Source organism: Macaca thibetana, chromosome 4 (assembly GCF_024542745.1).
Source record: "Macaca thibetana thibetana isolate TM-01 chromosome 4, ASM2454274v1, whole genome shotgun sequence".
NCBI lineage: Eukaryota > Metazoa > Chordata > Mammalia > Primates > Cercopithecidae > Macaca > Macaca thibetana.
Window position 1 is genome coordinate 137441784 of NC_065581.1, and position 26675 is coordinate 137468458.

The 26675-nt window shown below is 35.0% G+C and overlaps 1 protein-coding gene across 7 annotated transcripts in view; it reads left to right on the plus strand.

The window, feature by feature from the left end:
• The window catches only part of THEMIS (thymocyte selection associated), a 235876-nt gene that overhangs the window by 41953 nt on the left and 167248 nt on the right, over positions 1 to 26675 (plus strand). For 6 of the 7 annotated variants that reach the window (XR_007725113.1, XM_050788311.1, XM_050788314.1 and 3 more), the window contains one exon: positions 22290 to 22448. Coding sequence is in view for 6 of the 7 variants with exons in the window: in XM_050788311.1 (XP_050644268.1) it covers positions 22290 to 22448 (159 nt within the window). In the remaining variant the exon portion in view is untranslated. Of the gene's footprint in view, positions 1 to 19231; positions 19343 to 22289; positions 22449 to 26675 lie in introns of all 7 variants that reach the window. The other variant, XM_050788313.1, reaches the window with a different exon arrangement.

Sequence of the window (26675 nt, forward strand, 5' to 3'; positions counted from 1 at the left end):
CTCAGTGAGACCTCGGGTTAGGATCCAGTCCAGCAGCTCCAGCTGGCGGAAGACCAGAAGCAACTTCTCCACCCTTCTTCCCCAACTGCACTAAGTCTTCGTTTTCTTTTTCTTTCTTTCTCTACACCCTGCCCGCGAATAATTTGCTCATTTTTAAAAAAAATAATGTTCTACATTTCTAGTAAATCTGTTTACTTTTTTTTTCAGAGCGACACAGCATTCTAGATCACTGAAACTAATCTCATTTTACAAAGGCATTTACACACATTTTTAGAAAATTATTCCATTCAGCCATTATCAATAAAGAGAAGATTCAAACTTTCTTTTCATATTAACAGGATCAACAATTATCTTTCTTCATGATACTTCAATCTGAAGAAACAGATAGTCACTGAGTAAATGAGTGTCCAAGAATATTCATTTATCCAGCTGACACTCTTTGAGTGGCTACCTAATACCTGTCAGGATGCTGAATTTGGAGCAATAAAGACCACACAATCATCATGGCCCTAACTCTCAAAAAGTCCAAGCCTCCATTGTAGAGTTAGACATAAGAGTTACAAAGGCATTTTAAGATATGCTATTTGTTAACCTATGCTCAATAGGTTAGAGAGTCGTTCCTGAATTGATATTGTTTCTGTCAACAATAATTAGATCACCTAAATTTTTATGTAATATACCTCAGAGAACATTTTCCTCTGTGCATTAGAAATAGTATTCTTTTGAAAAAGATTTTTTTTCCTAAGTTGACATCTAGCAAATTACTTCTTATTGTAACAGAGGCTTTACGTTTAAATGAGTATTTTAATTCACAAAGATATAAACAAGAATACAATTTTTAATTTCTGCTGTTCAGAATGTTCTCTTCTTCTGACTGGGAAAAAGAAGCAATTCATTAAAAACCTGACAGTGCAGATTAACTACTGATAGATGCCATTCATCTGACAAGTGACCTACAGCATTGTATTTTTACTGCTGGGCTTCATGCTAGTTGCTTTTCTAATTCATATCCCTTTGAAAGACAAAGCAGAATTGTTCCAAAATCATCATGTTTTTATAAAACCACAGGCTTGCTGCTCAGTAGTATTCAGAAATTTCCATTTATTAAAGTAATTTATTGAGAAGTATTAATCTCATCTTATTTATTAAGAGTCACTAGAAAAAAATTCATGCCAGACTTTCTGGAGAAAATGACTTTTGGTGCAAACTGACCAGAATCCATTTTGTCATTCACCCTAATTTGGTTATTTTTGGTCGATACCGATAGCCTTCAGTTCTTGAAAGTAGATGATAGCTATCAGTCTCTTATCCCATAAACTTGAAGGCCTAGTACAACCAAAAATCAAATGCCTAACATCAAATTTTGCCAAATGTAAAAAGCATTTTTTTCTTTTTTGCAAATAGACTTAATAACAGCTATATGGCCATGTGTCAGCTTGATGTAGTCCCAGCTGTCTTTTGAAGCTCTCTGACAGTACCTTGCCTAAAAAGTTCATAAGAGACTTCTGCAACTGTGTTTCAGCAGCAGGATTCAGCTACCCTTCTAGTTAGAATCAGGTAACAAAACTGTTTTGAATCAGCTGCTGAGCTGAAACTGTAGAGCATAGGGCCCATGTTGGATTCACAAGATTCTTACACCTCTTTGCAAGAACAGGAATGCCTGTGTTATATTTGCAACTAATGAACACATTTTGAACACCATTGATTTCACCCATGAAGCAGCCTTACTAAAAACCATTATTCTAATTAACAAAGCCTGTATTAATAGGAAACAAAAGCATGTGATATCTGCACTAGTTGTTTTAAGAGCATGGACCTCTGATTAGTCTTTGCATGTTGTCTAGCCACCCTGGATTTTATTTCTGATTGGTGTATCTCAGATGTGAACTAGCATTTTCCTGATCCTTTCCCAGTGGTTAAAACTCTTGAACAGATACATACAGGCATACTTCACTTTTTTGTGCTTCACAAATATATATAAACAAGTTGAAGGATTGTGGCAAACCTGTATTAAGCAATTCTACTGGCACCATTTTTCCAACAATGTGTTCTCCTTTTGTGTCTCTGTGTCACATTTTGGTAATTCTTGCAATATTTCAAACTTTATCATTATTATATTTGTTGTAATGATCTGTAATCAATGATCTTTGATATTCCTATTGTTATTGTTTTGGGGCACCACAAACCATGAGCATATAAGATGGCAAACTTAATAAATGTTGTGTGTCTGACTGCTCCCTCGACCAGCCATTTGTTCCCCATCTCTTGCTCTCCTTGTGTCTGCCTATTCCCTGAGACACAACAATATAAAAATTAGGCAAATTAATAACCCTAAGCTGGCCTCTTAAATGTTCAACTGAAAGGAAGAGTCATACTCTCTCACTTTCAATCAAAAGCTAGAAATGATTAAGCTTAGTGTGGAAGGAACGTCAAAAGCCAATCTAGGCTGAAGGCAGGGCTTTTTGTGCTAAGCAGTTAGCCATGCTGTTATTGTAAAGGAAAAGTTCTTGAAGGAAATTAAAGGTACTACTCCAGTGAATACATGAATGATAAGAAAGAAAAACAGCCTTATTGCTGATATGAAGAAAGTTTTAGTGGTATGAATAGAAGATCACATCAGTCACAGCATTCTCTTAGCCAAATCCTAATTCAGATCAAGGCCCTGAACATTAAGGCAAGACCCTCTATCAGCAAAAAGATTATTACTCTCTGAAGACTCAAAGGATTGTTAGAAATTGTTAGCAGTTTTTAGCAATACATTGTTTTCAAATTAAGGTATATACATTATTTTTTAGACACAATTCTACTGGATACTTAATAGACTACAGTATACTGTAAATATAACTTTTATATGCACTGAGAAACCAAAAAAATCTGTGTGACTTGCCTTATTGTAATACTCATTTATTGCAGTGGTCTAGAACCAAATCTGCAATATCTCTGAGATATGCCTGAATGTATCTGGATTATCTAGCTGAAGTGTTTTAAGTAAATTATAAGGATATTATAATAATCTTAAACATTTATTTCCACATATGTCCAAGATGCTCTATTGTCGCTCTGAGTGGAGGCAGATCTAGCCATAGTTAATTGCTTTCATTTAGTTTTGTTTTCACACTATAGCTTTAACTAAGTCCTAAATCCATATGCTATTCCAAGTTGATTTATGTTGTCTCCTGACTCCTTTACCTGCTTAATGTGCTACAATATTTGCAAACCTAACCAAACTTCGCAATTTACGAAGGAACTTTAAAATATTACATATTCGTGGGTTTCACCATGGAGAATCTGGTTGAGAATTTTGGAAGATAACCCAAGAATCTGTATTTTAAAACTTTCTCCAATTGATTCCAAGGCAGTCTGTATGCAAACAATTGTTGAAAAGGAACTAGACAGGACCATCTCTGCTTAAGGATGACCATTTGATATAAGAAACAATATATCAAGAACTGAACTCTTTGCTTCCTTCTCTATTTTTCTGCATCAATGATTCTTAGTGCCCTATCATTCTCCTAATACCCCAGCACCTCGATCTGGAAGTCAGTTTTATCTAATTTTTTTCACTTGAAATTCACCAGTGCCTGGTGGTGGATCATTTTGATATTTGCAGCTGTCATCTTATTTAGACACTGTGCATGCCTGGTTCACTCTGTAACACATCTCATTGCCTCTAGTGTCTCTTGTACTCTGTGACAACTCAGGAAAAATTTCTTACAACAATAATGCTGTGTTGTCTGCATTTCCAATATATTCTTCTTGGGTTTTCTCCAACCACTGAATTTTTATTTTGTAGTCAGATCATGTGGGAAAACATTGGATGTCAGATAATATTTTAGCACATTAATTTGTTCAAATCTTAAAAGTGGTATTTTTACCTTCTGGAATGCCCTTTCTATCAATATTAATAGGCAAACATCCAGACTGACCTCATTTAGCTATACTCACATGTCAACTATGTAGAGGATTATACTTCGATTTGTTTGTTGCTAACTTCATTGGCATGAGAGGACAATCAAGGTGACACATGACACATAGATGACCAAATTACCAAAGCTCTGAAACAGTCTACCAATTGCAAAACTGCAGCTCTCATTTTTGTTTTTAATCTTTTCATAGCACTGTGCTGTTCACTACAGTAGTCGCTAGTCATATGTGGCTGTTTAAGTTTAAATTAAGTGAAAGTAAATGCATTTAAAACTTGAGTTCCTCCATTACATTAGTTACATTTAAGTGCTCAAGAGCCTCATGTGGCTATTAGCTGCAGTATTGGGCAACTCAGATTATATTTCCAACATTGCAGAAAGTTTTACTGGACAGTTCCGTTGTGGAGTCCCTCTAGAAGTCTCAAGGTGGGAAGAGGCTCACATTTCCAATATCAATAAAACCTATTTGCCTCTCTTGCTGCTGTGTTGACTTCCCTAATGGCTTTCTGCAGTTTTGGGGTTTCTACATTGTGCTGAGGCTTCTTCTACTACCTCACCTTATATGCACATGCTTCTGTGTTTGACAAAGACTTTCTCTATCACTAGTGTCAAAAGTTGCACACATACACACATCTATTTAATTTAAACAAATAAAATAAATTCTTTATTTTGAGATGAATGCAGATTCATATGCAGTTGTAAGAAATAATACAAAGAGATCCCATGTATCCATGACTCCAGTGGTTCCCAAATTTTTTGGCACCCGGGACTGGTTTCATGGAAGACAATTTTTCCGTGGATTGCAGGGGCAGAGGTTTTTGGGATGTTTCAAGTACACACTATGTTTATCATCAGATGATTAGATTCTCATAAGGAGTACACAACCTAGATCCCTTGCATGCACAGTTCACAACAGGGTTTCTGCTCCTAAGAGAATCTAATGCCTACTGATCTGACAAAAGGTGAAGCTCAGCTTTGTTGGCTCTTTAGCTGCTCACCTCCTGCTGCGCGGCCAGCACCAGTCTGTGGCCCAGGGATTGCGGACCCCTGCTTTACTCAACTTCCCTCAATGGTAAGGTCTTACAAAACTATAATACAATATTATGACTAGGATATTGACATTGTTACAGTCAAGAGACACAATATTTATATCATCGCATCACTTGTTGCTTTTTTATAGCCATATCTACTTCTTTCCCACTTTCCCACCTTCTTCTTAACTCCTTTCAAATTTAAGTTCATAATCCATTTTGAGTCAATATTTGTGTGTGTATAATGTGAAGTTCAGTACACTTAACTCTTGAACAAAGAGGTTTGAAATTCGTGGGTCCACTTATATGCAGATTTAAAAAAATATATATATAGGAGATTTTTCTGGAGATTTGAAACAATTCGAAAAGAACTCACAAACCACGTAGCCTAGAAATACCTAAGATAAAAAACTAAGAAAATTAGGTATGTCATGAATCCATACAATATATGTAGCTACTAATTTATTTTATCATATACTACCATAAAATACACACAAATCTATTATAAAAAGATAACAGTTTTTCACAACTTGCACATGCCTTTACAGACCGTATATGGTGCTAGTCACAGTTGAGACAAAGGTAAACACATGTAACAGATGCAGTGTTAAATCACAACTACATCAAATTAACTATAGTAATATTGTTCTACCATAATAACTTTGTAGCCCTGTTCTGTTGCTGTTGTGGTGAACTCAAGCGTTGGAAGTGTCCGATTAAAACACCCTGTCACTCTAATCATCTCCTTTTGAGTACTCATTCTCTCTTACAAATTGTGAATTGCAGTAAAAAGTGAGCTCATTCTCGTGTACGTTCCATCATAGTGCTATACCGTAAACCTTGAAAAACAGCATGACACCTACAAAGTGCTATTAGTGATGCTATTGGTACTCCCAAAAAGTAGAGAAAAGTTGTAACATTGCAAGAAAAAGTTGAATTCCTTGATATGTACCATAGATTGAGGTCTGCAGTCGTGGCTGCCCACCATTTCAGACAGATGTTATAAACAAAAGATGTAAACTTATGATATCAATAAATGCAATATTATGAATGCATTTTCTATTCCTTATGATTTTCTTAGTGACATTTTCTTTTTGCCAGCTTATTTTATTGTAAAAATGCCTTATGTAATACATGTAACATACAAAATATGTGTTAATTGACTTTACGTTACTGGGAATGCTTCCAGTAGCCTATTAGTAGTTAAGTTTTGGGAAAGTCAAACGTTGTAACATGGATTTTTGACTGCACAAGGCCAGGGCCCTTAACTCCATACATTGTTTAAGGGTAACCTGTACTAGGTTATTTTAATTTTATGGATATCCAGCTTTTCCACCACTTTGTTGTTGTTCTTTAAAAAACTTGCTTTTGAATTGCTTTTGTAACTTTGTCAAAAATCAGATGGGCTTATTTCTGTGGTGCTGTTTTTGGGGAGTACATTTTGGTCCCTTAATACGTGTATCTATTCTCTGCCACTAACTATACAGTTCTGATTACTGTAGTTAAATATAAGTCTTGACTTGGGTAGTTGAATTCCTACCTCCTTTATTTTTCTTTTACAAAATTGTTTTAATTGTCTAGTTCCTTTGTCTTTCCATATTCAATTCAGAATGATCTCATCTACATTTACAAAAAATTTACAAAAATGTTGATAATAATTGTATTAACCTGTATATCAATTTGAGGAAAATTGACATCTTTACATTGTTGAGACTTTCAATGAATGAAAACAGTATGTCTCTCCATTTGTTAAGATCGTTAATTTCTCACATCAACATTTTTTTAGTTTTCAGCATACAAGTTCTGTACATGTTTTATTACATCCATGACTAAGTATTTCATTTTTTGAGCAATCACAAATATTTTATTTTGAATTTCATTGTCCACATGTTCATAGCTAGTTTTAGAAATAAAACTGATTTTTGAATGTTATTCTAGTATCCTACAACTTTGGTGAACTCACTTAATTGTTCTAATAGTGTTTGTTGTTTTTAGATTCCTTTGGATTTTCTGTGCAGATAATTATGTCATTTGGAAATAGGGACTGTTTAATGTTTTCCTTTCCAAGGTGTATGACTTTTATTTTATTTTCTTGCTTGATTGCACTGGCTAAAATTTCTAGGACTGTTTGCGTAAGAGTGGTTAGAGCAGATAGCCTGGACTTGTTTCTGATCTTAGGGAGAAAACATTCAGGTTTTGACCACCAAGTATAATTTTATCGGTAAGGTTTTTGTTTTTGTTTTATTTGTCTGTTTTATAGATTCTTGTTACCAATTAGAGCAATTTCTCTGTACTCCTAGTTTTTCTGAGAGTTTTTTTTTTTTTTTTTTTTTTTTTTTTTTTGAGACAAATTCTCACTCTGTCACCCAGGCTGGAGTGCAGTAGCGCAAACTCGGCTCACTGCAAGCTCCGTCTCCTGGGTTTTCCTGCCTCAGCCTCCCAAGTAACTGGGATTACAGGTGTCTGCCACTGTGCCCAGCTGATTTTTGTCTTTTTAGTAGAGATGGAGTTTCACCATGTTGGCAAGGCTGGTCTCAGACTCCTGGCTTCAAGCGATCCACCCGCTTCAGTCTCCCAAAGTGCTGGGATTACAGGCATGAGTCACCACTCCTGGCGTGAGAGTTTTGTTTTTTAAATAAATAGGTGTAAAATTTTGTCTAATGATTTTTCTGCATCAACTGAAATTATCATTTGTGCTCCCCCACCACGCTTTTTTTAGCCTGTTAATATAGTAGATTACATTGATTGCTTTGTTGATATTGAGCAAGCCTTGTATTCCTGGCATTAACCATACTTGGTCATGGTGTATAATTCTTTTTATATATTGCTAGATTGAATTTACTAAATTTCTCTGAAGAATTTTTGTCAATATTAATGAATTGGCTTATAGGATTTTTTTTTTCTTTTTCTTTTTAATGAGTGCTGTCTGTCTGGTTTGGGTATAATGGCAATACTAGCTTCATTAGCTAAATTGGTGAGTATTCTCCCATCTAGAATTGTTGAAAATATTTCCTTAGAAATTTGACCGATTGTCTCCACTGAAACAGTCAGGGCCTGGAGATTTCTTTTTTGGGAGTTTTATAATATGAATTAAATTTCCTTAATAGTTATTGGACTGAACAAGTTATCTATTTCATACTGGATGAGAGGTAGTATATTTTGTTGGTTTTTTTTTTTTTTTTTTTTTTGAGGAACTGGTTTATTTCATCTAAATTGTCAAATGATGTGGTAAAGTTGATTCCCTTATTACATTTTTGATGTCTGAAGGTTTTGTAGTGATACTCTCTTATTGATAACTTGTGTCTTTTCTCATTTTTTTCTTTTTCAGAATTGCTAGTGTTTTGTCAATTTTATTGATATTTTCAAAGAATCTTCTCTTTGCTTCATTGATTTAATTTTTTTTCTGTTTCTTTTTCCATATTCTTGAATTATGAGCTTAGATTGCTCATTTGAGGCTATTGCTCTTTTCCAATATAACTATTCAGTGCTAAAAATTATCCTCTCAGTACTGCCTTAGCTATTTCCCACAATTTTAATATGTTGTATTTTCATTTTTATTAAGTTCAGTGTGTGTGTATATAAATATATGTATGTGTATGTATATGCATATAGATATAAATATGTATTATATGCATATATAAATTTTTTTTTCTTAAAGTTTCTTTTTCCCTCATGGATTATTTGAAGGTGTTGTGTTTAGTTTTCAAGTGTTTGGGGAATTTCTTGGTATCTTTCTGTTACTGATTTTTAGTTTAATTCATTGTGGTCATAGAATATTATGATTCAATTATTTTAAATTTTTTAAATTTGTTGAGATTTGTTTTATGGCACAGGATATCTCAGTATATGTTATTGTGGGTATTTGAAACCAATGTGTATTTTACTGTTGTTAGGTAAACTGTTCTATAAATGAAGATTTGATTCTCTTGTTTGATGATGTTGTGGAGTTCTTCTATATCCTTACAGGTAATCTGTCTAGTTTTTCTATCAATTATTGAAAGAGGAGTGTTGAAGGATCCCACTGTAATTGTGGATTTGTCTATTTCTCCTTTTAGTTAGAACAGTTTCTCTTTTACATATTTTTCAGCCCTGTTCTTTGGTTGGTGTATACGTATTTGGGATTCTTTATCTTCCTGGTAGATTGACACTTTTAGCATTATGTAATGTTTTTCTTTGTCTCTAGTAATTTCATTTTTTCTAAATTTTACTTTATTTGGTATTAATATTGCTGCTTCTGCTTTCTGTTGATAAATATTCACATGATATTCATTTTCCATCCATCTTCTTTCAATCTGCCTATTTCCTTTGGAGTGAGTCATAGCATGTCTTTGGGTTATGTTTTTTAATTCATTCTACCAATCTCTGTTTTTTAAAAAAAGGATTTAACTTGTGTACATTTAATGTAACTATTGATATGGCAAGGCTTACATCTCCTGTTTTATTTTTAATTTTCTGTTCTCTGTTTTTTGTTTCTTTGACACTGTTACAGCAGGAAGCAGTGTCTCATTATTGCCAAGTGGGGTAGAAATCCCAGGTTTCTCCTTCAGCTCTGTGACACCTTAGGAAGACAGGGTCCCCATTATTATGCGGAGTGGGAGTGCTGACCCCCCACTATGGCTTCATTGACACTACCCATGTTGGGAGGGGTACGAGCAATGCCTTATTACTCGGCACTTGGCCACCCCTTACATCATGCGGTAGGGAAGCTGCTGATTGTGCTGGGCACAAGGCCCTGATTTTTTAGTAGACATCCTCTGACATCACCTCAGTGGGAAGGAGAAAGGACGTATCAGTGCTTCTGAGTGGGAGTGGAAGTCCAGGCTCTCCTCCTGGTTTCCCTGACAGTGGTTGAGGAACTGTTATTGCCTTGAAAAGATGTAAGACCCAGCTCTCTACTCTGCCTTTTCTGACACCACCCAAGAAAAAATGGGGGAGTGCCTTGTTACAGCCTGGCAAAGAGCGAAGCCTCACTTCTCTATTCAGCCCTTATTGGTGTGGGTGAGCATAGAGACAATGTTTTTCTCTTTTTTTTTTCCTGTGATGTTTGGGTAGAGTAGAATGGTTGTTGTTTAACAGGTTTTCTGTTGTTGTTGTATAGGATGTTCCTTTCCTATAATTCTTTAAGATTTTCCCTCTAGAAGAAAGAAAGGAACAGTCTTTAGAAAAGAGTACCTATATCTCCTTTTCTATAGCACAGAAAACCTTTTTTTCTTTCTTGGCTACTGAGTTCTATCAAAAGTAAAAAATAAATAAATAAATAAATAAAATAAACATAAAAATCTTAGTAGCCTTAGCCAAAGCTCTTTGTGCCTGACATTAGTGTCTTCTAGCTTATTTGTTTTTATTCTTTATATATTTGTGTGTGTCTTCTTTCTCCAGCTACCTAGAATGTAAGTTTCTCAAGAAAAGGGATCTTTTGGCTTTTATAGGTTATTTCTTTGTGTGTATATCTTTTGATAATATCTGGTTTTGTGCTCTTAATTGGATGATATTAGATCCTTAGTAGATGATAAAAATTGTTCAATAAGAGGGAGTATTGAGTATTTTTAAATATTATATCTCTCAGTTCAATTTGTTATGAAACTTTATGCATTGGTTTCAAACGTACAGAAATATGGGGAGGGAGAGCTCATCCACCAAAGGGCAATTTAATTTTTTAGAATCTTTAGAATTTATTTATTTTAAAATTTCTCAGTGACTCTTTTGAGTAAAACATTTTAAAATATTTGTCTTTCTTCAAAGTAAATGATAATGAAATTCTATCTGTTTTCCACTTGATCTGCTAAGAAAAGCATTCAAAGAGAAAATTTGACTGCAAAAATAAACTACTAAGTAACATAACTATAAAATTATGTTCATCACTATTTGTTTTAGAACTTTTAGTTATTGAATAAAACTACAGACACTATGTGTAGGTAGCTTATAGTGAATAGTGCACTTTATAAATGAATATGGTAAAATTTAATGTATTTTTAAGAACAAGCTAAATTATTAATCTATCTTTATTCTTTCAATTAAAGAATCTTCAATAAATCAGAAAACTGGGGAAGAAAAAGCAGAGCTAAAAAAGATATGAGGAAGAAAATCTAAAGTATAAGTCAAGTACAATATTCTACAAATAATAGGAGTGTGAGTTACATCACTGCATTTCCACTCAAATGTAAATATTGGAGATTTTCCTTATATTATCAATGCATTTCTGGGACTCAAGGATCCCACTCTGTTACAAATGACTAAACTTATTGAAAAGAACATTCAAATGCTGTGCAACTAATATGAGACTGATAAAATTTTTTCACTTAATTAAAAACCTCACTGCCAAATAAACGTAAAATGAATGTGCAAATAATTTTAACTCATTAAATGAGGGAATCAGTGAGATGTTAAATCCAGTTCAAATACACATACATACACACAAGCAAAAATAAAATCAGAAATGCCAAAATGAATTACAGTATAGTCAAACCTGATTATCAACCTTAAACATGGAACGTTAGTGTATCTTTTCTACAAGGCGTAGATCAATTACATATTTACTGGAAAAAAATCATTTTATTGCAGTGGAAAATAATCATTTATGTTACTATGGATAAGAATAATTTACATTTCTATCAATTTTCTACAAGACAGTACAAGCTGTATACCTCTGTAGAATCAGATAATTCCCAAAAAGGTCTGCTGGACAATATCTAGCTCTGCACTGAGAGGATATGTAGTAATCTTTTTTGTACTTTTCAAGTCTTGGACAACTTTCTTCCTGAAAAGCTTTAACAAAGTCTTGAAACATGGTATTTAGTAAAGGGTTAACTCAGCAGGCTTTGGGTGTTCAAACTTTATGTACATTCCAAAGAAAGGACTGGTCTTGACTGGCTCCTTAGAGATACCTTATAAACCTTTGGATCATCCTGCACGATGAGTGTTTTGTATACTTTGGACGTTTGACCACTCTAACATCTGTTAGCGTGGATAGCTCATACTAACAAGGTGATTTTTGATGAGTATCTGTTTTTTTTAGTTTTGTTTGTTTTGGTTTTCACCCGAGGTCCTTGGCCACACTGTTTGAGTTTCACTTCTGAGGGAGTGCTGCATATTTAGTAGTTAAGGTCAGTTGTGTGTGCACTCCATGCTTCTGTGATCAACCTCCAGTAAAATCCCAGGACTCCAAGGATCAGGTAAACTTTCCTTGTTAGCAACTGTTTGTAGATGTTGTCACTCATCATTGCTGGGAGAATGATGCTCTGTGCATGTGACTCCACCTGGAGAGGACAATTGGAAGCCTGTGCCTGGTTTTTCTTGGGCTCTGCCCCATGCACCTTTTCCATTGGCTCATTTTAATCTGTGTTCTTTCTCTGAATAAATTGTAACCATGAGTATAACAGCTTTTCTGACTTCTATGAGTCCTAATCAATCACTAACCTGGGAGTGTATATGCAGACATCCATGTGATATGCAGACATCCATATATGCAGACATCCATATGTACATGATACATATGGATAAACATAAATTTGCTGGACGTTCAAGTAAGTGTTGATGGAGGCCTTCAACAAACAGAACTGAGAGGCTGAGACACTGATCTTGTTTCTTCAGGTTGATTTAGTATTTGTTAGGATGGTAATTTGTCAAAATCTACAGTGACAGCTTCCTGAATCTGATCACAGGGGATGCTGAGTAAGGTATTTATAGAAATCTCTGGACTTCTGCACATGACGTCTTCAAATCAGACCCAGCTCATCTTCTCCAAGATGCCTCTCTATTGAAATCACCTCTCTGCTTCCCTGGTACTCTCCCAGAAGATAGTCTAAGATTCTTTTATTCCCTTTCAAACTAACTGCAAAGCATAAATTCTATGACCTTCCTCAAGACCTGGCTTTTACTTCTCTCAATAAGAAACAGCTCTTGTAAATCAAAAGCTTTGATTTTAAAAGTCTTTTTTTTCTGATCTGGCACAAAGAGTAGATTTTGGAAATAAAACATAGTATTCTTTATTTTTTCTCTTTGTACTAAAAAAAAATCCCAAATTTTTTTCAGCAGGGTGATAAATTCCTTTATGTCATGCACTGTGTCCCCCTTGGTCTATGATCTACTATAGATCATCTTTCATTATTTGACTCTTATATTCACATGAAAAGATTTTGACAATTGTGAAAAATATTGTTCAATTTTAATAAAGCCTATCTTGTCAAGACAATTATCTCCCTAAGTATTCAAAATGTCTTTGAATCTCAGAGCTAAACAATGACTAAAACTTCCTTTCTTCCCTGGGGAAATAATCCTTATGTCTTGGCTTTAATGGTAGAAGGGACACAGGGGAAGAATCTAGCTATTGATGAGGTATTATTTCCCTACATTTGCTGCTCAGCTTTAAGACATTTGTACTATTTCCACTGTAGGTATTACTTTGACCATTGGTTGGCAAAGTCAAATGTTGCTAGTATGAAATGGCTGGTTTTTTCTTACACAAATATTTTTAGTTTTCTGGCAGGAAACTTCCTTTGGACATCTCTGAGTGCTACTATTTAGTCTTTCCTGGAACACTTAAGTACATATATTTTTGAGAAGTAGGATTCCATGCTCCACAACTCCAAGGATGCCATTCACATCCATGTAAGTTGTGGTTCAAGCAGTTTTATAATGGGCAACCTATGCAGTAAGCAGTGGCCCTGAATATACTCCAATTGTTTGACAGCTTTGTTTGTTAGAAAGAACAGCTGTCTTCAAATATGTTAAGGCTTCTAGTAGAAGAGTTAAGATAATTGTTTTCTGTATGATTTCAAAGGCTAAAAACCTGTTTGAGTGTGTATATCCCAGATAAGCACAGATAATGGGTTAATAAAATGAAGAAATTTTTAACAGTAAGAGCTGCTCAAAAGTAAAGCAGATCACCTTAAAATAATGGAATTCCATCACTGAAGATGTTCAAATAAAATCTGGACACCTGCCTGGTACAGATACTGTATAGGGACTCAGTTATCATAATACATTAACAGGATAAAAGAATATTTAAATTTTCCTGTCTGAGATGCAATGATTCGCGAGATCATTAAAGCTGCTAGCACTCAGAAATGTAAATGAAATTTAAACTCATTCTACAACTGCCATTGGGTTGTATACAACTGTGATTATTATCAAGTTAGAGTTTTATGCCTCAATTCAGACAACTGACCTGGAATAAATGATTGAATGAAGAGTTCTGTATTCTTCTGCCAGATTTCATTAGACCAAGCCTTTGGGAGTAAATTAGCCCAATTTGAGGATTAAAGTCTTTAAAAATATTAGCCAAGGGGCTTAAAGAAAGCAAGATGAGTCATAGTGCAGGACTGGGCTGGGCATAATTAATACCTGGCATGCCATCTTCAACTGATGGATAGTCACCTAGAACTTGATGTTGAGGATTATTAGGTCATATCTAGAGTCAGCTCAAAATATACCTTGGATGATTAGTGATGGGAGGGACAAATGGTAGAATATACTGCACATATTTGCTGTCTCTCTCATGGAGATTACTTGGCCTGTTATTTAGGTAGAAGGCATAGAATTCATCTCCTGGGGCTGGGCAGGGTGGTTGACACCTGTAATCCCAGCACTTTGGGAGGCCGAGGTGGGTGGATCACTTGAAGTCAGGAGTTCAAGACTAGCCTGGCCAACATGGTGAAACCCTGTCTCTACTGAAAATACAAAAATTATCTTGGCATGATGGTGAGCGCCTGTAATCCCAGCTATTTGGTAGGGTGAGGTAGGAGAATCACTTGAATGTAGGAGGCGGAGGTTGCAATGAGCTGAGATTGCGCCACTGGACTCCAGCCTGTGCAACAGAGCGAAAAAAAAAAGAAAAAAAAAGAATTTACTTCCTAGGAGATTTCACTTGCTTATGGCTTTAGAACTGAGCTGTGTAGGTCCAGCAACTCAAAGCATCCATGGTCAATTAGGATCAGCATTAACTCATACAACTCAGAAGAATATAAGGTAGAAATCAGAATGCCAGTCCAATAACTTGCAATTAGAATTATTACTGTCAAATTGATTAAAATTCCTGTGTCTTTTAGCTAGGACACTCAGGCTGCTGTGTCATTGAGATAGATGAGTTAATAACACTGATTAAGACTTTATGTATTAGGTTATAACTTTCCTTTTTCAGGATATTGAAATTTACTCTAACTTTCTAACTCCTCGAGACTACATCCTTGTTTCCTGCCTTGACTGTGGTCATATGTTTGCACTTAATTCCTTCTGGAAGCGTTTCCAAAACTATCTGTGGTGAAGACCTAATTCATTTTCCTTTTCTGATCCATCATGAATTAGTACTTTGATAAAATGCAATAAAATGAGTTATAAAAATAAAATTAAATAATGCAAAATATAAGCACAATTTCAATGAATGACCTCCAAAATTTATTAAAAATTTTAAGCCTTTACTGTTTCCTTCCCTTCCCTTCCCTTCCCTTCCCTTCCCTTCCCTTCCCTTCCCTTCCCTTCCCCTCCCTTCCCCTCCCTTCCCCTCCCTTCCCCTCCCTTCCCCTCCCTTCCCCTCCCTTCCCCCTTCCCCTCCCTTCCCCTCCCTCCCCTCCCCTCCCCTCCCCTCCCCTCCCCTCCCCTCCCTTCCCCTCCCTCCCCTCCCCTCCCCTCCCCTCCCCTCCCCTCCCCTCCCCCCCCTCCCCTCCCCTCCCCTCCCCTCCCCTCCCCTCCCCTCCCCCTCCCCTTTCCCTTTCCTTTCCTTTCCTTTCCTTTCCTTTCCTTTCCTTTCCTTTCCTTTCCTTTCCTTTCCCTGGAGTCTTACTCTGTCATGCAGGCTGGAGTGCAGTGGTACAATCTCAGCTCACTGCAACCTTCACCTCCTGGGTTCCAGTGATTCTCCCGCCTCAGCCTCCCAGGTAGCTGGGATTACAGGCACCCGCCACCATGCCCAGCTAATTTTTGTATTTTTAGTAGAGACAGGTTTCGCCACATTGACTAGGCTGCTCTTGAACTCCTAAACTCAGATGATCCACCCACCTCGGCCTCCCAAAGTGCTGGGCTTACAGGTGTGAGCCACTGTGCCCAGTCTTTATTCTCAATTTCTGAACTAAAAATTGCAAGCAGAATAGTTAATGGAGTGTTTAATTAATGCTAACAAAGTTAGGGAAATATATAATAGCATGAAGCTTTATTTTGTATGTATTGTGCGAACACACTATACCCCATTTAGGGTCCCTGTGTAATCAATGCAATCAGTACATATGTATTCATTAAATGGAAATACAGAAGAAGTTTATAATTTTAAATGACTATAGATGTCTATATTAAATTTATTCAACATTTAAGATATAAAATGTAGGCAGAGATGTTGATGTGTATAAAATGTACTTGAAACCAAGTCCTTCCTAAAACAATAAGCCAACTCCCAATGCAATAGTGTTTATATATAAAATTATGATATTATTTATGTCATTTTGAGGCTTAAAATTTGGGTGAAATATGGGAAATATTTGATCAATAATAGTGTCAGAAGATGTACAATCACTGATTTGTTCCACAATCATAGACAAATGTTTTGTGAATACACAGGAGGGATATTTATTTCATACACATACCCTCAAATCCCTTTGCTCTGATAATGTTGACTCAATGAGCCACAATGATGACTTCTATCATGACAACCACTTGTAAGCCCTCTTAGTACAGTTTTATTTAATCTATTAAATTAATAAATTTGCCATTAAACAAACACATTTTTGGCTAGTGCATGAAACAGTGATTTATTATTCTTCTATCACTGAAACTTAGTCATTTGAATTTCTTGCACATCACTCGCACATCACTCAGAGTGATTGAAATGTTGTGCTTTTCTGGGTTTTGACCCTAGTACTATTTTAATCTGATTTTATTTATTTATTTATTTATTTTTGGCTCTCAAGCCCCAGCATTTCCAATTTGTAGGAACTTTTATTGCTTCCCCATGTTGAGATGTTTTATGTAAGACTCACCAACATTTACTACAGTCTTTTGCATATTTCAGTCTTTAGATTTGACTTCCTGGATAATACTTAAACCCCCAATTCACAAGAAAAATCCTGTATTCTTAGAGGTTAGAGAGATTTTACCTTAGTTCTTAGCACAGCCATAACTTTTCTTATTATGTAATCCCAATGTTTTGCCATCTTAATACTGATGTTTTGGGGATGAGAGAATCTCTATGGCCTGGAAGGATCATTCCCTAGCATTATTCAGATGTACCTCTTAGTGGTATATCTAGTGTCCAACTAGAAGAATCCACTCTTAGTAAAGCTGAAAGCTTGTTTTTTCGTGTCTACTTATATGTACATTGCATTAAAATATCATGCTCACTTATTTTTAGACACATTCTTCATAGAGTGGGAATGACATTGTCTCTGCCTTACAGAAAATGCAGACCATCTCTTTATGGAAGACTGGCCACATAAATGTCTATTGCAACCATGGCCTCTTTTGAACTTCATTCCTGTGGCTGCTTATCTAGAGGTTCATTTGGAAAACTGAATTTATCACTATAATGGTCGCAATGTCATATCAACTTCCATGTCTAGGTACACAATTGCCAATAAAATAGTTTTACACTTAAACATTTCCTTTAGAGGGATGCTCCTTCTTGATAACTTGTGCTATCCTGAAGCAAAAAATAATCACATCTATTTATAATGAGCAACGATGCATCTCCACTGGCAACCCCACTGGATATGGTTCTGTCAGACACTATCAGCCATACTTTGCAGTTATAATTTCCTAACTTATAAAAACATATCTCAGATGATCACATGAGCTCCCTCTTTATGCAAACTTAACAAGTAGAGATTCATATTATAGAACCACTACCCTCATTACTCCTTGTCTAGGGAATTCACAATGTGGCCAGCTTGCATATACTTTGCTTGTATATTAGATATCAAACACACCAAATAAAGATATAACCCATTCAAAAACCTTTGACTTGACCATGCTTTAAACTGCTTATGTAGAAGGACCACTATTATATTCACAAAAATTGTCATTTTACAGTGAAACAAAATTATAACAACATTCACTAATGATCTAATAAGTGATAAAAACTGTTTTACTAGCTGTGGGGAAGGTATACATATAGTTAAGATAATGTCTCTTCTCTTCTCTAGGAAATCATAATAATTCCAAAATATACATAACACTCTAATTGAAGTAGTGATAATAATCACATAAGGGCTATAATGGAGATACGCATGAAGTGCTATCAGAGCACAGAGGACAGAATTAATTCTTACTTACGTGTAGGAATCATGGAAGGCTTTGAAGAAAATGATGAATATGGGCTGAAACTTTGGAATTGGTTGGACTTTGAAAAGTTGATGAGGATGTAAAGGGATGGGTGGCCTGGTATAGTGGCTGGGGGTGGGAGGGCAGGCAGTAGTGGAGGGAGAATGCATTTGAGTAAAGGGGAGAAACATCCAATGTAGTTTCCTCTTTGCTGACTGTCATACATTTTTAACTTTGGAGGGAAGATGGAAGAAAATCTATTGAACCAATTGTTTTGGCTGCTCTGATGTGATCACAACATTGCTTATATGGATTGTCAAACAAGGGATGAGCTCATAAAAGGATATTAATGTGTCGTTTTTATTGAGCAAAGTAGCATTACAGAAAAGGTGATTTCAAAGGCACATGGCTCTTTCATTACAGCCTTCAGGGGCAATGTTTGATCACTGAAAACAGGCTGCTTTGTTCCAGCTTTCTCTGATGTTTGGCATTATCCTGAATACATATGCTCTGAGTTGGAAAGAATCAGTCTGTAAAGATTTAATAGATTTGAGATTTGCATACTCAAAATACATGTTTTATGGTTAAAATGAAATGAAAGCCATTTTAATATGTATGTCTATATATACACAGATATATTTCAGAAACACATCTCAGCAATTTTTTAAAAGCAATTACACATATTATGTGTTTGCTCTGAGATAATGAAAGTTGGCTATTTTTAAACTCACCATTTTAATTTATCGTGAAGAAAAAATATATTTTAAGACACATTATATTAGTGTTAACAAAGTACAAGATTTCCAGTTTTAGGGACTTGAGCTTTGCTATATGTCCCTGTCACCTATCATAGACATAACTTTCTAGTGCTGGATGTCTCTGAACACTTTCTTTATTAAAAATGAGTTAACAGCTTTCTTGGTTGAAGAAAATTGGAAGTCACAAAATATTAAAGAGAAATTATAAAAGATTAGCATTTACAAGATGTTCTTTTCCTTATGTGACTGAAATAAGTGACCTTTTTTCTTCCAAAAGGAAAGACTTGCTTGGAAAAAGACCTGCAGAGTCAAAAGCTTTTCTTGTGGTGACCAAGACTCATGAAATTTGTTTTTATAGAACTCTCTGGCTTCTGTTCCATGTGAATTGGTATGAAATCTCACACAAATTTATCTTTTTATTTTGAATTACAATTGAACCTTTAAAAGAAAGATGACATTCCAACTCAGCCAATTTGATATACATTACATTTACAATTAGATAACCATTGCACTGAAATTAAGCCCGACAGACTTCAGCTGAGATGGGCTAGGTTAAACTATGTTCCATTTAATGTGACAAAGAAAAATTTTACTTCTTGCTCCTTTACTTAAAATCCTTCCCTTTCCCTCTCTCCACTTATAACATCCTCTAACTCAATGACGCCCAGTGTTTTCTCTGCTTAACACATTCTCCCCTCTCTGTTAGTTTTGCAACAATTTCAAAACAGAGACTATTTTGTTATCCATTTGTTGCCTAGGCCAACGTTTGCAAACCTTAATGTACTTATAAATCATCTAGGGATCTTGTTAAAAACACAGGTTCTGATTCAGCAGGTCTGGGGTCTAAGATTCTAACAAGCTCTCAGGTGATGCAGTGGACCAAGGTTTGTATAGCAAACACTTAGAGTACAAATGACCTGTCGTTAAATGTGTTCTTGGACCATGATAACTGGAAATGTAGATTATGTGACTTTGAGGTTGCTTCAGACTTTGAATTGCTTTTTTATTTATTGATAATGAATCAATAATGAACGCTCTGAACCATCTGGACTCCCTCTACTTCTCTAGTCTGTTTTTACCACTTCCTCTTTCTTACTTTACATTTTAGACATAACAAAGTACTTAAAGTTTCCAGAATGTATCAGGCTCTTTCACACGTCAGTACCTTTTCAAATACTATTTCCTCTGCCTGTCCTGGTGTCCTCTGACTCTCCCTTTAAAACTCAAATCTGCCGCCATCTCCTCCATGAATCCTTCTTTAATCTCTTTTTCATGTAATTGCATGATTAAATGCCTTCAGTATACTCCCACAATGCCCTGTATTTCCTTTATTACACCTTTCTCATAATCTGTCGCAATTGTCTCCTTAATTGTTCTTTCCCTTCAAGACAATGCTTCTGGGGGGAAGCAATTTTTATCTCTGATTCCTTTTGCCAATAAACAACATAGTAGGTTTTTTTTTTTTTTAATCAAAGTTTGCTGAATGAATGAAGAGGGGAAGTTGATGTGTTGTAGTCATACAAGAATGTAATGCGATATTTCGTCTCATGAAGTTTAAAATTGAATTGGGAGTCATAAAAACAAACATAAAAAGTTAAGTATAGGCTGAGATAATACTAAAGATATAAAATGTTAGTATGTGATTAATTGCCAAATGAGGATCATAGCAAATAACCATTCAGAGTCAATTGGAGGAAAATGTTACTGGGGATTTATTAGTATTTTTAATATCTCAATTTGTTCCACAAAGGACTTGAGCCTGCTGATAACACTATGTATTAAAGTTAATGAAAATATGAACACATGTGTAGTTAAGGGAATAGTATGAGACAAGGAGAGGGTTATGGAAATATGTACTCAAAGCTTGAGGAACGGATAGATTATCTTTAAGATGTATTCTTTAGATGTATTCTTCTTGTCTGCAAAAGTGCTTCTTGCTAAGATATGGACAGTAATGTGGGTGTGCTGGATTTTCATACCCACTCTGCCTGGGAGACTGACTTCTGTGGGGACATTAGCAGCTCGCTTGTCCTCTGGCTTCTGGCAGAATTTGGTTAATGGGATGCCTTTGGAGAAGAGTGAGGTCAGGACATTTGTTTTCTTTGGTTGCTTAGAACTGTCTGTGCCACTTTTTAAAGATGGCCCCTATGATAAACCTCCTGAAATTATTCTAATTTGAGTGTGCCCTGTCACCTACTAGGACTCTGGTATGACCTCAGAGTTGTTGTTTAGAGCTACATTGGATGTCAGGCTTAATGACTTTTCTGACAACCATTAATGCCATAAAAACATTTGAGGTGCATGCTGTATATCAGGAACAATTCTATGAGGAGGTGGTTCAATACAGAAAAATTCAGAAAACAAATTAGCAAACCTAAAATGCTGTGCTCATATACTTTACATTTAGTATGGCAAAGGCAATGCAAACCATCTTGGAGGTCAGGAACAATTGATATATATAAAAGCTCACAGCTCTATATACCAGCCTTAAGTTTAGTGTTGAATTGTAAAGCAATAATATGCCAGAAATGTCATTTTTAGGTTGTTTCCTTTTCACTGGGGGTAGATTATCCAGAATTTTTGCCTCTGCTCTTGCCTGTTGCTCATCTGCTGGTTATTTTACTACTCACTGTCCTTCCGTCAGGGAATATTAAAGGAAAATAAGTGAATGAAAACTTAGCTGTAGCACCTATGATAAAAATTTTGTCAAGAAGAAGACTGAAATCCTAAAATGAAGCTTTTCAGTTTATCTGGGTTGGTCTGCCCCCTATCGCCATAAAGAGATTCAGAATGGTTTCTAGCTTGTCAAAAACCAACAGATAAATATGGGCAAAAAGTTTTACTTTCATGCTAATGAAGAGAACCAGATCTAATAAATAAATATGATCCTGTTAATATGAAGCCCTAGTGTGCAACCCTCTGTCTTTTCATATCTGATTGTATGACAACCTTGTTTGCAGTTGTTACTTAGATCATTGTTGAGTCATATAAGCTTAATTTTGTGACCCAGCAAAAACAGATCATAAATCTCAGTAGTGGGAGATATGTTTGTAGTTTGACCATGGTAAGATGAGCTAAGGGTGCTGAGGAAACCATAAATTCAATTTACAAAAATAAAGAAAATAAGATTATTTATACTTGGCCCAGTGGAAAAAGTGAAAATCTAATATTTTTCTGGTCTATGCTGTCCATTTTGCCAAGCTTGATTAAATTCCTGTTTAGTAGGTAGCTAAGACAGGAACTGAATTAAAACACTTTATATTAAGCTTTTGAGTCTACTTTGTTTTTCACTGTTTTCTTTTTAAAAAGCTGTTTTAACTTTTCTTTCCTTTTAGGCTCTATTTATGAAATGTTTGGAAATGAATGCTGTTTTTCAACAGGAGAAGTGATTAAAATTACTGGTCTCAAAATTAAGAAGATCATAGCTGAAATTTGTGAGCAGATGGAAGGCTGTGAGTCTCTACAGCCATTTGAACTGCCTATGAATTTTCCAGGTACAGCGTATTGTAACCACTTATCATTTGTACAACTATATTGTTAATATGATGCATATATACACAACTGAAAACAAGAAAAAAATGGTCTTTTTTTCACTCTAGGACAATGGGTGAAAAAAATCCAGAATTGTTATAGTTTGATCATTTTAAGAACAAATGGAAGGCAACTATTTTCTCCTTTTTTAAAGTGAAAGATGTTTATCTTGTACTTAAGAAGTAATGTTTTTGGTTAACAAACATTTAGTGAGTTCCAACTCTATACACACCGTTAGTTGTGCTAAATAATGAGAACCAAGAAATCAAAGATATATTTTCATAAATTCTGTAGAACTAAGTAATATCATTTAAGCATATCCACCCTGTTTGCTATTCTTACTGTCATTACTCTGGCTCCTTGGATCACCATTGACCTTGCCTGTGTAATATTACTGAAAAGTCTCCCTGGTCTTTTTTTATCTAATTGACTCTACTCAGCCTTCCAAAACTAACTCAAGTATTATGCCATCTAGAAGACTTTTGCTGACCCTCTAACCTAATCTAGATTTCTCTTTTATGTTCCCACAGTATCTTGGGCCTCATAGCATACACTTCATTGGACAGTCATTGATGACTTCCTCATTTGTCATATTTTTTTACACTAGGAGTTGGCAAACTTTTTCTATAAAGAGCCAGATAGTAAATCTTTTAGGTTTTGTGGCCAGAGGGTCTCTGTCACACCTATTTCACTATGCTATTTATGTTGTAGCACGAAAGCAGCTCTGGATAATACACAAACCAATGAGCATAGCTATTGCTCAATAAATCTTTATTTACAAAAACAAGTGGCAAGCAGGATTTGACTCATCAACTGTAGTTTGCTGAACTCTGCTCTAGACTAAAACTCCTTGACATGAAATATGAACATGTGATTTTGTATTTCTGATTCAAAAACCAAGCACAATTTTTGGCACAATTGAGTGTGTGCTCAGTAATTGTTAACTGGATGAATGAATGAATGACTAGTAGAAGAGAAAAATCTCACAAACCTTTACAATATAATATGTTTCACGGTGTGATGGAAGTATACTGTGTCCTTTGTGGGGCTTGAAAAGGAATATCAGACTATAGTTGGTTGTGTTTCAGAACAGGGATTCTGGAGCCATTGTACTTGAATTCCAGCTCTGCTACTTTTTAGCTGGATAACTTTGACAAGTTATTTACCTTCCTTTCATGTAAAATGGGAATAATAATACTATCTATCTCCTAGCATTATTGGGAGGGCTACGTATTGAAATATATTTAGTGCTTAGAATGGTACGTGACATACTGCAAGGTGCATTAAAAAGTGTCAGCTTTTATTACCATTTTTAAGATATTATGACTATCATTGGAGGAGTCAGGAAAAGCTTTTTAGGGATGCTTTAATTGAGCTGAAGTTGGAAGAATGAAAATATGTTAGTTATATTGAAGTGAGGATTTTTTCAAGTGCTCTAGTATCCAGTTCCCTTTCAAGTGAAACTTTACACGTTGTTCAATTCTATGTCTTTCTTACTTGTCTTTTATAACAATGATTCTCAAATTTGGCTGCACATTAGAATCACCCAGGGAGCTTTAAAAAATTCTGATGTTCAGGCCACTTATATGAGATATTCTGATTTGTTTGCTCTGTGGCAAAGTCTGGTCATCAAGGTTTCTTAAAGCTCCCAGTGTGATACTAATGAGCAGCCAGTGTTGAGAACCATTACTTTATAAGATGCCTCTCTTAAGTACTCTAATTAGATGTAACAATTCCCTTTTAAAATCACTATAGTCTTTCGTGCCTTAATCATTGCATTTGTCACATTTTGCATGTAATTGAGGTTATTTGTCTACTTGTCTGACTACCACCATTTGTCTAATAGATCACAAGGTTGCTGCGGGCAGAATCTGAATCTTATTTATTGCAATAATCCCCAAGGTATTTAGAAAAAGATGAACATAATAAATAGTAAGTTAAAATGACTAGAATCTTTTGGTAGAAAGAGTTTTTTCTTATTAGAATGGTGCAAACACTTAGTTTTTGGCTAACAGTTTAACTTGGGGAGTTGCCATTTAGAATATTCTTTTGAACTTCCAATTGGCATGATAATCTTGCATCTATTAAGTAACAATTTGAAAATGATGTTTATAAAACAATTTTATTGAAAAGAATAGGGTGAAAATGGAAGGGTAAAATGATTGGCACTGGTTAGGGCATAGTTTCTTTTTTCAAAGAGAGCTCCTAGATAATGATGAAAGTTATCCCAGATACAGGGATAATTCTTCTACATCGGCACTAGTGAGAAAGATAGAAATCAAGGACGCTAATGTTATTCAAAAATTTTAATAGCCGCATCTCTTTATTTATGCTCTATTTAAAACTATTTAAGTTCCCAATTAGATTTTCAACTTAAAAAGTGAAATAGTATTTTAAAACATTCTTCCTTATTTGTGAATTTCCCAAATTTCCTTTTCATATTGATTTCTAATTTTATTGTATTATGGTCAGATGACATATTTTGTATGACTCAGTCCTTTTAAATTTAGTGAGACTTTTTTTTTAGACTAATATATGATCTAGAGAATGTTCTGTATTCACTCGAGAAGAAAGTATATTCTATTTTTGTTGGGTAAGTGTTCTACAGATGTCTGTTGGTTTATGTGTGTTGTTCAAGTCTTCTATTTCTTTGTGTATCTTCTATCTAGTTTTAGTCATTATTGAAAGTGAAGTGTTGACATTTCCATCTACTGTTGTTGAATTGTTTATTTTCCCTTCAATTCTGTCAGCTTTTGCTTCATGTATTTGGGGGCTCTGATGGTAGGGGTATATGTATTTGTAATTGTTATCTCTTCTTGATAGAGTGATCCTTTTACCATTATATAATATCTTTTGACTCTAGCAGCAATTTTTGTTTTAAAGTCTATTTTGTCTGGTATTAATATAGTCACTCCAGTTTTCTTCCAGTTAATATTTGCAAGGTCTCTCATCTTTTATTCTTTTACTTTCAAACTACAGATAGTCCCCGACTTATGATGACATGATTATATTTTTTCAAGTTTACAATGATGCAAAAGCAATATGCATTCCATAGAAAGCATACATCAAATTTTGAATTTTGTTTTTACTAACTGCAGGCTAATGTAAGTGTTCTGAGCACATTTAAGGTAGGTTATGTTTTGAACTCCTTTGGGTAAATACCAAGGAGTGTGATTGCTGGACTGTATAGTAAGAGTATGTTTAGTTTAAAGAAACTGCCAAACTATATTCCAAAGTAGCTGTACTATTTTGCATTCCCCCCAAAAATAAATGAGAGTTTATTTTGTTCCACATCCTCACCACTATTTGACTTTGTCAATATTTTGGATTTTGGACATTTTATAAGGAGACCCTTATGGTATATCATTGTGTTAATTTGCAATGCCCTGATGGCATGTATTCAGGATGTGCTTTTCGTATGCTTGTTTGCTATCAGTACATCTTTGGTGTTCAAGTCTTTTGCTTTTTTTTTTTTTTTTTTTTTTTTTTTGGTGAATTTAGCATTTTCTGCACCTCTTTATTTTTCCAATATCTTAAACTTTTTTTTTTTTAATTATACTTTAGGTTCCTTTTGCTTATTTTTTTTTTTAATTGGGTTCTTGTTTTTCTTGTTATGTTTCAATAATTCTTTGCATATTTTGGGTAACAGTCTTTATCAGATTTGCCTCTTGCAAATATTTTCTCCCATTCTGTGGCTTGTCTTCTCATACTTTTGAGAGTATCATTAGCAGAGAAGTTTTTAGTTTTAATGAAGTCTAGGTTATCAATTCTTTCTTTCATGGATTGTGCCTTTGGTGTTGAATCTAAAAGTCACCACTAAATCCAAGGTTATCTAGGTTTTCTCCTATGTTATTGTCTAAAAATTCTGCATTTTACATTTAGGACTGTGATTCATTTTGAGTTAATTTTTATTAAGGGCATAAGGTATGTGCCTGGATTCATTTCTTTGCATATGGGCATCCACTTGTTCTAGCATCGTCTGTTCAAAAGAGTATCTTTACTTCTATTGTATTTCCTTTTCCTTTGTCATAAACCAGTTAACCATATTTGCATGAGACTACTCCTGGGCTCTCCATTCTGTTGCATTGATCTATTTGTTTATTCTTTCACCAATACCACACTGCCTTGATCACTGTTGCTTAGTAGTAAGTCTTGACATCAGGTAGTGCCAGTCCTTTAAACTTGTTTTT